Below are 14,464 nucleotides of genomic sequence, written 5' to 3' on the forward strand. Positions count from 1 at the left end.
ATGCTGCCACCACCATGCTTCACCGTAGGGTTGGTGCCAGGTTTCCTCCAGACGTGACGCTTGGCATTCAGGCCAAAGAGTTCAATCTTGGTTTCATCAGACCAGATAATCTTGTTTCTCATGGACTGAGAATCCTTTAGGTGCCTTTTGGCAAACTCCAAACGGGCTGTGATGTGCCTTTTACTGAGGAGTGGCTTAGTTTGGTCACTCTACCAATAAGGCCTGATTGGTGGAGTACTGCAGAGATGGCTATCCTTCTGGAAGGTTCTCCTATCTCTGCATAGGAACTCTGGAGCTCTGTCAGAGTGACCATCGGGTTCTTGGTCACCTCCCTGACCAAGGCCCTTCTCCCCCGATTGCTCAGTTTGGCCAGGCGGCCAGCTCTAGGAAGAGTCTTGGTGGTTCCAAACTTCTTCCATTTAAGAATGATGGAGGTTCTTGGAGACCTTCAATGCTGCATAAATGTTTTGGTACCCTTCCCCAGATCTGTGCCTCGCCACAATCCTATCTCGGAGCTCTAGAGACAATTCCTTCGACCTCATGGCTTGATTTTTGCTCTGACATGCACTGTCAACTGTGGGACCTTACATATACAGGTGTGTGCCTTTCCAAATCATGTCCAATCAATTGAATTTACCATAGTTGGAGTCCAATGAAGTTGTAGAAACATCTCAAGGATGATCAATGGTAACAGGATGTACCTGAGCTCAATTTCGAGTATCATAGCAAAGGGTCTGAATACTTATGTAAATAAGGTATTTCTGTTTTTTCTTTTTTATAAATTTGCAAAAATTACCACAAACCTGTTTTCACTTTGTCACTATGGGATATTGTGTGTAGATTGATGAGGACATTTTTTGTATTTAATCCATTTTAGAATAAAGAAGTAACGTAACAATGTGGACAAAAGGGAAAGGGGTCTGAATACTTTCTGAATGCCCTGTATATAAAGGCTGAATGAATAAGCACTTCACTACAGTGGAACATGAAGCTACGTATCCTCCTCTCTTTCTACGGGATGGTGTGGGCACGACCTCTTCCCTCTCTCCTCCATTAAGGTCACAGATTGAGAAAGAGAGAGATGGAGAAAAGAGAGAGAGGTGGTGGTGTGTGAGACAGAGAAAGAGGTGGGTGTGCGAGAGAGATAGAGAGAGAGTTGGGGAGAAAGCATGAAAGAGAGAGAGAAAGTTAGAGGCAAAAACAAGGAGTAATGCCAGAGAGAAAGAGAACGAGAGATTAAAGGAGAGAAAGAGAAAGGGGACGAGAGATTAAAGGAGAGAAAGAGAAAGGGAACGAGAGATTAAAGGAGAGAAAGACAAAGGGAACGAGAGATTAAAGGAGAGAAAGAGAAAGGGGACGAGAGATTAAAGGAGAGAAAGAGAAAGGGGACGAGAGATTAAAGGAGAGAAAGAGAAAGGGAACGAGAGATTAAAGGAGAGAAAGAGAGAGAGAACGAGACATTAAAGGAGAGAAAGACAGAGGGAACGAGAGATTAAAGGAGAGAAAGAGAAAGGGGACGAGAGATTAAAGGAGAGAAAGAGAAAGGGGACGAGAGATTAAATGAGAGAAAGAGAGAGAGAACGAGACATTAAAGGAGAGAAAGACAGAGGGAACGAGAGATTAAAGGAGAGAAAGACAGAGGGAACGAGAGATTAAAGGAGAGAAAGAGAAAGGGAACGAGAGATTAAAGGAGAGAAAGACAAAGGGGACGAGAGATTAAATGAGAGAAAGAGAGAGAGAACGAGACATTAAAGGAGAGAAAGAGAGAGAGAACGAAACAGTCATACCGTGTCTGATCCTGGTTCCCTGTCTGGTCTATAGGACAGTCCTAATGTTGATGTTCCCTGTTTTTTTAACCTTTATTTAACTAGGCAAGTCAGTAAAGAACAAATTCTTATTTTCAATGACAGTCTAGGAACAGTGGGTTAACTGCCTTGTTCAGGGGTAGAACGACAGGTTTTTACCTTGTCAGCTCGGGGATTCGATCTTGCAACCTTTCGGTTTTGATGTCCTGGTTCATTGTCTGGTCTATGGGACAGTCCTAACGTTGCTGTCCGTGTGATCTGCTACCTCTAGAGCGTAACCTGAACCCTAAGGCAGCCTGTCTGAGGAGGAGGGAGCAGGAGAAGATGTTAGCTGGGTTAACAGATGCCCAGGGCCTGCAGCAACACCAGGCATCACTACATCCTGGACTAGATGCTGCCAAGCCCATGGGACATCTGTAAACATTTGACAGGTATGGGAATGGGCACCTGACTTTGTATAAAAATTGGGGGTGCTCAATCTGCGGCATTTTAGATTTTAGATTATTATATTTTTAACCATTTTCCAACAATTCTATATTGTTTCTCAACAAGGAGAATCCATGTTTACTTGACAGAACACAACATTTTTCTCAGGTTTTTGCTGCAATAAATAGCATTAAAAGATGGTTTTCAAACTAGATTTCTAATCTACCCTTAAAGTCCCACCCACAGTGATTGATTGACAGGTCTGAAACCCTACCAACTCTGTGACTCACAAACATTCCTCCCCCCTCCCCTGACAATCCCACCCACAGTGATTGATTGACAGGTCTGAAACCCTACCAACTCCTACCAACCACACAGAACCAAACGGAAGCAAACAGAATGGAAATAGGAGGGACCTACCTGCATTTGTTAAATTGAAACTCTTGTTTTCGTTGCCAAATAAAATTAAATTTAAAAAAAAATGGGATGATTGCTATTGCTTTACACAATAAAGATTTGCTTTTTGGAAGGTGAAGAAAACTTATGTCAGTGTTAATCTTTATAGGGAATTGAAAAATAACTCTCAAATGTACTTTGCTTTTGTCTTTTCAACTTACTTGAATTTGAAAGTATACGCTGGAGTTTTACATTTTAATTTGGTCACAGATTATGCGTACATAAATGGTCAAATAAATTGCAAAGGTATTATTTATTTGCCGTTATCAGCTTTGCATTTTAAGGTTTTGTCGTTTATATAACTCCATATATTTGTTCTAATTGGCATCTGTACAAGTCAAAAGTTTGGACATACCTACTCATTCGAAGGTTTTTTCTTTATTTGTACTATTTTCTACATTGTAGAATAATAGTGAAGACATCAAAACTATTAAATAGCACATATGGAATCATGTAGTAACCAAAAAAGGGTTTACATTTAAAATAAAATTCTTTCAGATTTGAGATTCTTCAAAGTAGCCACCCTTTGCATTGACGACAGCTTTGCACACTCTTGGCGTGAGTAGGCGTGTCCAAACTTTTGACCGGTACTATACCTCTACAGGCATTTCACTACACCCGCAATAACATCTGCTAAACATGTAAATGTGACCAATACAATTAGATTTGATAAATTGCTGCTGTGAAACCTGATAGGAAGAATAAGATGGTAATCTGGGTCTTTGCTTATCTTTTGAATGGTTTCGGCTAGAGACATGCGGCTTTCTGCTCTGTAATTGACAAGCATGCTCAGATGGTAATTATTATATAATTTATAAAAATGGTCAGATATATCTATTTTTAATACAGACTAGCAAAAATGTTTAGAAAATTGACAAATTACCTAATGGATTATAATACTTTTGCGGTACAAAAAAGGAGGTGCAAAAACACAAGTTTGCCACTGTAACGGATGTGAAATGGCTAGCTAGTTAGCTGTGGTGCGCGCTAATAGCGTTTCAATCGGTTACGTCACTCGCTTTGAGACCTTGAAGTAGTGGTTCCCCTTGCTCTGCAAGGGCCGCGGCCTTTGTGGAGCGTTGGGTAACAACGCTTCGTGGGTGACTGTTGTTGATGTGTGCAGAGGGTCCCTGGGTCGCGTCGGGGCGAGAGGACGGTCTAAAGTTAAACTGTTACACCACCCCTTATTTTAATAGTGAGGATGCACATGCTCTGCTTTCTCCATGACTCAGGCATCTATGGTGCTAACATCTCTCAGGACTTCTTCTTCTTTGGTAGCATGTGTTGATCTGCTGTCGATCCAAGTTAAATAATGTATTCTTTCTTTCTACATATGAAGTGGGGAGGAGGATCATCCTGAGACGGTTAAAGACCACCCAAGACCATCCAAGACCATCCAAGACCATCCAAGGACATCCAAGACGATCAAGACCATCCAAGGACATCCAAGACCCTCCAAGGACATCCAAGACCCTCCAAGGACATCCAAGGACATCCAAGACCACCCAAGACCATCCAAGGACATCCAAGACCACCCAAGACCATCCAAGACCATCCAAGACCCTCCAAGGACATCCAAGACCACCCAAGACCATCCAAGACCATCCAAGAACATCCAAGACCCTCCAAGGACATCCAAGACCACCCAAGACCATCCAAGGACATCCAAGGACATCCAAGACCACCCAAGACCATCCAAGGACATCCAAGACCACCCAAGGACATTCAATTGTTTCTCTGTAAAGTAAGCTATGAGACCAAGTAGGGAAGAGACAGAAAAAGTGTTGTAGCAGCTCAATAGTCACGATAGGGACATTTCCTGATCCTCCTGTTGGAATTTGACCTGTGCCTACACTTATAACTTGTTACTGACAAATGCATTTTAACCAGCAAATGTTTTGTATGTTTTATATTTGTTGTACAGTGAAGAAAAAAATAATTCAGTGTTTAATTCATCTTTTTATTATATTCTCCTATGTCAGTATTCAACCTCTTAGGGTGGTACAAGCTTAGCTGTACGCTCATGTGTGCGCTTGGCCAAGTCAGATTTTTTGGGATCTAAGTGTGCTTTTTTGGTTAGGCTACAAATGGACTAATACTTAATTGTTCAGAGATTTTATTGAAAATATTGATTACTTTTTACTAGCTTTTTATTGTTTATCTTTTCTACAATTACTAATAAGTAAATATCTGAAATACAGATCTTTAATTGTAAACTAAGTAAGTGTTTCTTCAGAAGTGTTTTTTTGTCACATATTTTACTAGACATTGTAAATATTTATCTTTAATTCCCTGAGCAATCCACAATTTTCTGTATATTGGAGAGTTCCGGAATGAGGGACGTCTTCGTAACACTTATTACCTTCCAGTTATGTACAGTTATGTTGTCACCTATGTCATCTTCAGTAAATGTTCACCATAAAATGTACAGTAATGTGTACAGGAGTTCTGCTCATATAATGAAATAAATGTTGTTGTTTTTTCAGATATCAGATGTATTTCTTATTTCTCCCTTAAAAAAAGTATCAGACAAGACATATAGTATGTATTATTCGAGGCGTTAATAATGATGATGATGACGATGATGATGATGACGAAGATGAGGATGATGAACACCTGCAAAATTTGCTGAATATTTTTTTCTTTTTTTATATTTTTTATTAACAAATATCAACAAACATGCAAAGAAGCATACACAAACTATTTACATTGCCAGGAATCCTAAACAAACAAATCATATTAATTATTAATACAACAGGTTTGAATAGCCTATTTGTTTTTCATTTTAGTTAAAGTAGTGCCATATTGTTTAAATTATTTTATAAAGTGGAAAAAAGTTCGGTTTTGAATTAGACCATTTGCATTTGTGAATATGAAAATAACCTAATATTATTAGCAGTTCAATTAAATATTACTACATCTTTATCACTGTTAGAATTTCTGAAATAAATTATTATATCAAAACCATTAAATTGTACAACCTGTCATTTGTTGAATAGCTGGACAGATCCGCTAGGGGGAACACGTAGGCATACTTTTAAATAGAGACTGTATGGAACCGGGAGGGAGAATCCAGAGCTCCATACAGCAACTCCCACAAGAGACTGTCACTTCAACCAGCGCATGTTGCACTACTGACAGAACTACGCCAATTTAGGTAAGTCCATTACACGGATTTGCGCACAGGAACACTTTTCTAAACTGTCTAGCTAGCTGTTACTTGAACAGTTTAGTGCTTTACGATGTGATTCTAGTTTTTGGCATTGCCTGGTAGGCTATCTTATCGTTCAAGAACATCGATTGATCCGCTAGTAAAGGTAGCGTTTCATTATCTGCTGGTAAAATTGCAGAGGATTACTCACGCATCTATCCTTTGTCTTTAATCACAATCGTACAAATATAGATAAAGTGCTTGTGAAGGAGAGAGTCTTTCGCTATTGGTTAATAAAAACGTTTTGTCCTATTTATTTTCATTAAAGAAGTGTAGACCTATTTTATACTGTAACAAGTAGAGTTTTTTTTATCGCTTTGGTGCCATTTTCACAAGCACGTAGTACATTTTCATAGCTCTTTTGTGCAAAACTCAAAAAAGATGATCACAAAGGAAGTTGTTTTAAAAACGAAGCACTTTTTTTCATCAAATGTAATCAGTGTTTTATCTAGAAATACTGTACATGCTTCACATTGCAATACATGTTCACATAAAGTACTCGCCTTTCGTACATATGAAGTACTCGCCTTTCACGATGCAAAAGCTCACGTTGCTTTTTGATCGGATTCTCTTCTCGTTATTAAGAGACATTTTACTATGACTTAATTCGACTGCTCTTAATTGATGATCACTTAAACGTTTGGTAAACCTACTCGTGGGTAGAGTCTTTATCAATACCGTAATTTACGTTGCGGACACTTTTATCCAAAGTGACAACAGTCCACACATTTTGGTATGCGACCCCAGTGAGAATCGAACACACAGCTGTTTGGGCCATGCTCTTAGGAACTGAGCCACACAGACCACTACAATACTATAATATAATACAGGTCAAAGATGTGTATGATTGCCATCCCCATGAATGTATCACAGTACTTCAGGTCATGGAGGAGACAGGAAATGATTTCAATTGAGACCTATGTCAGGCTTGGATTCGCCATGCCAAAGAAAAAGGGTATTCCTCAGCTGCATGAACAATGAGGATATTTACAGCGATGTGGATGAGAACCTGTGGCCAAATGCTCCAGACAGGTTTGACGCAAACTAGTGCCTGCTAAACATTAGGTTTCTTTAATGTCTTTAATTTAAATACATTGTGAAATATGTCTTCAATGATCATACCTTTTGAACATTTCATGTTCAGTAAATTTTAATGGGTAGTGCAAGTGTATTGCCTAATGTGTAATATACTGTAATTTACAGTACTGCAGCACACTACATTAAAAGGGCAATTTTCAAACATGTATCTTAAAGTTTTTGCTGATAGTTAAAATAACTAAAGAGAATATATAATTTTGTTTTTGTTATTAAACCAATGTCCTCATTATATTTCATAGTAAACTTATATTTTTAACAAGGCAATGGGCAATGTTAGTGTGGTAAAGATTTCTACAAACAAAATGAATGCTCAATGAAAGGTTTTTGAATGTAAGACTGGCTGCGTTACACATCTTACCAGTTTGGAGTTTAGAAAATGGACCGCATACAGTATGTGAAAACACTACCAAAGAGATGGAACTACTGGAATACAGTAACAAAGTGACTTGCTGTAAAACACTACCAAAGAGATGGAACTACTGGAATACGGTAACAAAGTTACTTGCTGTAAAACACTACCAAAGAGATGGAACTACTGGAATACAGTAACAAAGTTACTTACTGTAAAACACTACCAAAGAGATGGAACTACTGGAATACGGTAACAAAGTTACTTGCTGTAAAACACTACCAAAGAGATGGAACTACTGGAATACGGTAACAAAGTTACTTGCTGTAAAACACTACCAAAGAGATGGAACTACTGGAATACAGTAACAAAGTGACTTGCTGTAAAACACTACCAAAGAGATGGAACTACTGAAATATGGTAACAAAGTTACTTGCTGTAAAACACTACCAAAGAGATGGAACTACTGGAATACGGTAACAAAGTTACTTGCTGTAAAACACTACCAAAGAGATGGAACTACTGGAATACGGTAACAAAGTTACTTGCTGTAAAACACTACCAAAGAGATGGAACTACTGGAATACAGTAACAAAGTTACTTACTGTAAAACACTACCAAAGAGATGGAACTACTGGAATACGGTAACAAAGTTACTTGCTGTAAAACACTACCAAAGAGATGGAACTACTGGAATACGGTAACAAAGTTACTTGCTGTAAAACACTACCAAAGAGATGGAACTACTGGAATACAGTAACAAAGTGACTTGCTGTAAAACACTAACAAAGTGACTTGCTGTAAAACACTACCAAAGAGATGGAACTACTGAAATATGGTAACAAAGTTACTTGCTGTAAAACACTACCAAAGAGATGGAACTACTGAAATACGGTAACAAAGTTACTTGCTGTAAAACACTACCAAAGAGATGGAACTACTGGAATACGGTAACAAAGTTACTTGCTGTAAAACACTACCAAAGAGATGGAACTACTGGAATACGGTAACAAAGTTACTTGCTGTAAAACACTACCAAAGAGATGGAACTACTGGAATACAGTAACAAAGTGACTTGCTGTAAAACACTAACAAAGTGACTTGCTGTAAAACACTACCAAAGAGATGGAACTACTGAAATATGGTAACAAAGTTACTTGCTGTAAAACACTACCAAAGAGATGGAACTACTGGAATACGGTAACAAAGTTACTTGCTGTAAAACACTACCAAAGAGATGGAACTACTGGAATACGGTAACAGTTACCTGCTGTATATTTCAATACTGAGCTTTTACATGTTGATTATTTCAACAACAATATACATTGTTCGAAAACAAACAAGTGTGTGTGTGTGTGTGTGTGTCTTTGTTTCCGTCCACAACTGATTTTCCCTCAAGTGCCATCTCATCATATCATCAACTGTAGATGAAAACTGTGTGTGTGTGTGTGTGTGTGTGTGTGTGTGTGTGTGTGTGTGTGTGTGTGTGTGTGACAACCTGGTTGGAGCCACCACGGCCAGTGGTAGTCGTCATGCAGCACTAGTGTCCTGTAAACAATAGTTACACTGTTAGCACACTGAATAAACTGTTTTCTATTTCAATGTGCTGTTGATGGTGGTGTTTCTCTCTCTCTGTCTGTGGCTTGCTGGTTGGTGCAGCTGTTGGAGTGACACCAGAGGCTCTTGGGATGTCATTGTTGTTAGTTGGGCCACATGACTTCTTCTCTGTTTTGTAAACAGTCGCCTGATTACATAGAAAGTGATGTATTTTTCCATGGGGTAAACTGCTGTAAAGACAAGGGGTGGTTATTGGAGCCTACGGGTTAAGAGGAGCCGTGGTAATGCTTAGTTAACCAATAATCAGCCTCCTACGTGTTTTGTATTTGCTTCTTTACAGCTGTGAATCTCTTCAGTTCTGAGGGAAGTCCTCTTGTTCATTCAGGACTAGTGTGGACCCAGCCAACACACAACGTTGTCTTAACGTTGTCTCTAAGTTGACTTCGTAAATGGAGTCTCACAGAAACGAAGCGAGTGGCTCTTCTCCAGACTTCAGTAGAATACCACAGGGCTACAACATGCAGCAGCCTGGACCTGGTCCCAGAGGTGGCCCTCGCCCTCAGGGCGACAGCAGCAGCAAGTTCGGGGTGAGGATACAAGTCCAGGGGATTGAGGGTCATCCTTACGTTGTATTGAACAACGGGGATAGTAGAGCAGCTCTGCCGTCTGGTGGCCTGGAGAGCTACAGCAGGAACTGGGACCACCAGGAAGAGTCTGACAACGCCCACAGCCAGTCTGATTACACCTCCATGGTGAATGATAGGCGATCTCCACTAGGAAGTCCCTATATGGGACGATCTCCACTAGGAAGTCCCTATATGGAACGATCTCCACTAGGAAGTCCCTATATGGAACGATCTCCACTAGGAAGTCCCTACATGGAACGATCTCCGTTAGGAAGTCCCTATATGGAACGATCTCCACTAGGAAGTCCCTATATGGAGCACAGTATTCCCAACCACCAGGGGGAGTATGCTCGTGGAGGTTCTCTGACTGAAGTTAGGGAATCACAGAGGACGCTGGCGTCCACCGTGTCCATGTTCGACTTCCAGGAGCCACAGTTACAGCAGTTACAGAGGACCATGCCGGCATCTAATATGGTGTTGAACTTCCAGAGACACCCAGAGCTGCTGAAACCTTACAACCCAGACTGGAACAGCGTTAGCCCCCTCAGCCCCCGCCTCTCCTCCACCCGAAGACTCTCTGTTCCCCCCACTCAGACAACCTCTGTACCTAGGCCGGGACATCTCACCAGAGGTCTCCAGAGTGGGGCAGGGGCCTCCCTGACCCAGGGACCAGGGTCTAGACTAGGACCAGCCAGGATCCCTCTGCCTGCTGAGGGTATAGAGAGAGCCCCCACCCAGAGCCAAGGCCCAGGCCCTGTCCCAGCTCCCACCCAGACCCAAGGCCCTGCCCTTGTCCCAGCTCCCACCCAGACCCAAGGCCCGGGCCCTGCCCTTGTCCCAGCTCCCACCCAGACCCAAGGCCCGGGCCCTGCCCTTGTTCCAGCTCCCACCCAGACCCAAGGCCTGGGCCCTGCCCCTGTCCCAGCTCCCACCCAGACCCAAGGCCCGGGCCCTGCCCTTGTCCCAGCTCCCACCCAGACCCAAGGCCCGGGCCCTGCCCTTGTCCCAGCTCCCACCCAGACCCAAGGCCCGGGCCCTGCCTTTGTCTCAGCCCCAGGTCCCCACCACCATTCTTTTACCACCTTACTAAGTCCCCCAAGCGAGGTTACCAACATCCCCAGGAGGTCCCCAAATACAGTGGACACAGAACCCATCTCCTCCATAGGTAGCCTTATCAACCAGTTCGACGGCCCCCAGCAGATGGGCCGAGCTGGGCCTAGGAGAGGGAGGATAGCCCCTGAGGACCGGAGGAGGTCACGCAGCGTGGACAGTAGGCGACAGCGAAACTCAGACCCATCGGACCCCTCCAGCTCTGCCTCGGCCGTCAGAGGTACCAGGGGAGAGACTCCAGGGGGAGCAACCAGCGCTCCCGGATCACCTAAGGGGAGAGGGGCCAACGGACCCTCCACTCTGATGTTTAATAAGCTCCAGTGGGAGAAGGAGGGGCCTAGCGTTGTGTCACCTAAAGCGGTGAAGGTACGGTACAGAGTGGAGAAGACCTCCCTGAGCAGATCCAGATCTCTCAACCACACAGAGGTGGAGTCAAAGAGAGAAACCCAGGTAAAAAGATTTTAATAGTGTATATTATAGTTTATTGTATTTATTTGTATTTAACCTTTATTTAACCAGGAGGGGCTCATTGAGATTTGAAATCTCTTTTTCAAGAGCGTCCTCGCCAAGATAGGCAGCACCAAGTCATTACAAAGACTACAGACAAACATCATGAAAAACTACAAGTAATCTAGTAAAAACCATAGAATTCACAAGAGTATAACAAAATCATAAAACAGCAAATTAAAAACATTGACAGGTCAGGGAATCAGCCTCAAAATCCTTCATCAGTGATTTAAAAACACCAAATCGGGACAAGTTCTTCCAGTTTAAAAGTATTTTGTAAGGCGTTCCAAGACGATGGCGCAGAGTACATAAAAGCCCTTTTACCAAATTCAGTTCGGACATTTGGAACATTAGTAGGAAAATTCGTCTTGCGAACGAATAGAGAACCCACCACATTTCTGAACAATAAAAATGCACAAATAAAATGGTAGTAAACTCAAAATGGCTTTGTAAATAAAAGTATACCAATGACTGAGCCTACGAGTGACTAGAGAAGGCCAGCCAACCCTGGTATACAAAGTGCAGTGGTGCGCAAGGGTATTGCAGTATAAAATAAATCTCAGTGCCATGGTTAAGAGTGTCAATTGATCTCAAACACTGAGCGGAAGCATTCATATATAAAATATCCCCATAGTCTAGTAAAGGCATAAATGAGGCTGATACTAGCCGCCTTCTGGCTTCAAAAGAAAAACAGGCCTTATCCCTAAAGCCAAAACCTCATTTGGACGCCTTTCCTTCCAGTTCTCTGCTGCCTGCGACTGGAACGAATTGCAAAAATCTCTGAAGTTGGAGACTTATCTCCCTCAACAACTTTAAAAATCTGCTATCCGAGCAGCTAACCGATCGCTGCAGCTGTACATAGTCCATCTGTAAACTACCCACCCAATTTACCTACCTCACCCCCCATACTGCTTTTATTTATTTACTTTTCTGCTCTTTTGCACACCAGTATCTCTTCTTGCACATGATCATCTGATGATTTATCACTCCAGTGTTAATCTGCTAAATTGTAATTACTCGATTTATTGCCTACCTCATGCCTTTTGCACACTTTGTATATAGATTCTCTTTTTTTCTACCATGTTATTGACTTGTTTATTGTTTACTCCATGTGTAACTCTGTGTTGTTGTCTGTTCACACTGCTATGCTTTATCTTGGCCAGGTCGCAGTTGCAAATGAGAACTTGTTCTCAACTAGCCTACCTGGTTAAATAAAGGTGAAATAAAAAAAATAAAAATAAATCCTAAAATAAAATCCCAACTTCGGCTTAAATTATTTTGTAAGTTGTTGAATATGCAATTTAAAAGAGGGGCCGTAATCAATTAAAATTCCAAGATATTTATGAGGTTACAACCTCAATCTCCTTGCCCTGACAGGTAGTAATAGGTGAAAGGTTCAGAGGTCTATTTCTTGCTTTAGAAAACACCATTAGTTTAGTTTTGTCAGTATTGAGGATAAGCTTCAATTGACACAAGGTATGTTGAACAGTATATAACGCAGTTTGCAAGTTTTGGAAAGCTTTTGTGAGAGACGAGGCACAACAATAAATAACAGAATCATCAGCATAAAAGTGAAGTTGCGCATTTTATATTATTGTGCTACAGTAGTAGGTGTATATTATAGTACTACTACAGTAGTAGGTGTATATTATAGTACTACTACAGTAGTAGGTGTATATTATAGTACTACTACAGTAGGAGGTGTGTATTATAGTACTACTACAGTAGGAGGTGTATATTATAGTACTACTACAGTAGGTGTATATTATAGTATTATTAAAGTAGTAGGTGTATATTATAGTACTACTACAGTAGTAGGTGTATATTATAGTACTACTACAGTAGGTGTATATTATAGTACTACTACAGTAGGAGGTGTATATTATAGTACTACTACAGTAGGTGTATATTATAGTATTATTAAAGTAGTAGGTGTATATTATAGTACTACTACAGTAGTAGGTGTATATTATAGTACTACTACAGTAGTAGGTGTATATTATAGTATTATTAAAGTAGTTGATGTATATTATAGTACTACAGTAGTAGGTGTATATTTTAGTAGAAAATATATATGTTGTATTGTCACGTACACCGGATAGGTGCAGTGAAATGTGTGGTTTTACAAGAGGGGTGTCAAACTCATTCCATGGAGGGCCTAGTGTCTGCAGGTTTATTATTTTTTCCCTTTTAATTAAACCCTCAACCAAAATGTAAATGTATTTTAAAATAAATGTAACATGAAACACTGCCCGTCTGTGGATACACCTTGATATTGTGTTGTGTTACCAGGTCATCACTCCAGATCTTTTGAAAGGTCAGAGGGGTCTGCAGCAGGTCTCAACTGAAACACAACGACCAAATGAAGACACCACTAAACAGATACTGTTCACTTACCTCAATGATGGGTAAATTACACTTGTAATATCTCAATCACGATTAGTTTCATGATTCTCTACTCGTTTAACCTTGAGCTGTGACAGAACCTCTGGCAAGATGCCCGAGAGACTAGGGGTCGGCATCAATTCTGATTCCATTTAGGAAAATTTGAATTTTCACTTCACATTTGAATGACTTCTATTCTGATCCCAAGTGACTATTACACATTTCTCATATTTTGCCTTTAATGATATGACGGAGAGAATGTGACCGAGATCTGTTACATTCTGGGAAAGGATTGCTGTTACCGCACGCACGCACACGCACACGCACACGCACACGCACACACACACCAGTTCAGGAAAGCAGGGTATGATGAACACATTTCCACAGTGCCAACAGTAGAATATCACTTTCATCTCCTCACCAGTAATACAAACTGGCAGAAATGTTGAATACTTTGAAGACACAAACCCCCAAAAAACTATTTGATATACCACGCTGGTATGGTAGTTATATGACTGGTATGTTGTTCTGTATGGTAGTTATATGACTGGTATGTTGTACGGTAGTTATATGACTGGTATGTTGTATGGTAGTTATATGACTGGTATGTTGTATGGTAGTTATATGACTGGTATGTTGTATGGTAGTTATATGACTGGTATGTTGTACGGTAGTTATATGACTGGTATGTTGTATGGTAGTTATATGACTGGTATGTTGTACGGTAGTTATATGACTGGTATGTTGTACGGTAGTTATATGACTGGTATGTTGTATGGTAGTTATATGACTGGTATGTTGTATGGTAGTTATATGACTGGTATGTTGTATGGTAGTTATATGACTGGTATGGTAGTTATATGACTGGTATGTTGTACGGTAGTTATATGACTGGTATGTTGTATGGTAGTTATATGACTGGTATGGTAGTTAT

The 14,464-nt window shown here is 40.7% G+C and overlaps 2 protein-coding genes across 4 annotated transcripts in view; both read left to right on the forward strand.

Annotated features, from left to right (window-relative positions):
• LOC129861963 (transcription factor 12-like) overlaps positions 1-5,174 on the forward strand; it is a 29,711-nt gene extending 24,537 nt beyond the window's left edge. For both annotated transcript variants that reach the window (XM_055933194.1, XM_055933195.1), the window contains 2 exons: positions 2,077-2,236; positions 4,027-5,174. In XM_055933194.1, the coding sequence (XP_055789169.1) occupies positions 2,077-2,225 (149 nt within the window). In that variant the 3' untranslated portion in view covers positions 2,226-2,236; positions 4,027-5,174. The remainder of the gene's footprint in view (positions 1-2,076; positions 2,237-4,026) is intronic.
• A 583-nt stretch (positions 5,175-5,757) lies between these two features.
• LOC129861962 (cingulin-like protein 1) overlaps positions 5,758-14,464 on the forward strand; it is a 47,538-nt gene continuing 38,831 nt past the window's right edge. For both annotated transcript variants that reach the window (XR_008760687.1, XM_055933192.1), the window contains exons 1-3: positions 5,758-5,844; positions 9,243-11,088; positions 13,438-13,553. Coding sequence is in view for 1 of the 2 variants with exons in the window: in XM_055933192.1 (XP_055789167.1) it covers positions 9,352-11,088; positions 13,438-13,553 (1,853 nt within the window). In the remaining variant the exon portion in view is untranslated. The remainder of the gene's footprint in view (positions 5,845-9,242; positions 11,089-13,437; positions 13,554-14,464) is intronic.

The sequence above is a fragment of the Salvelinus fontinalis genome, chromosome 9, assembly GCF_029448725.1.
Source record: "Salvelinus fontinalis isolate EN_2023a chromosome 9, ASM2944872v1, whole genome shotgun sequence".
NCBI lineage: Eukaryota > Metazoa > Chordata > Actinopteri > Salmoniformes > Salmonidae > Salvelinus > Salvelinus fontinalis.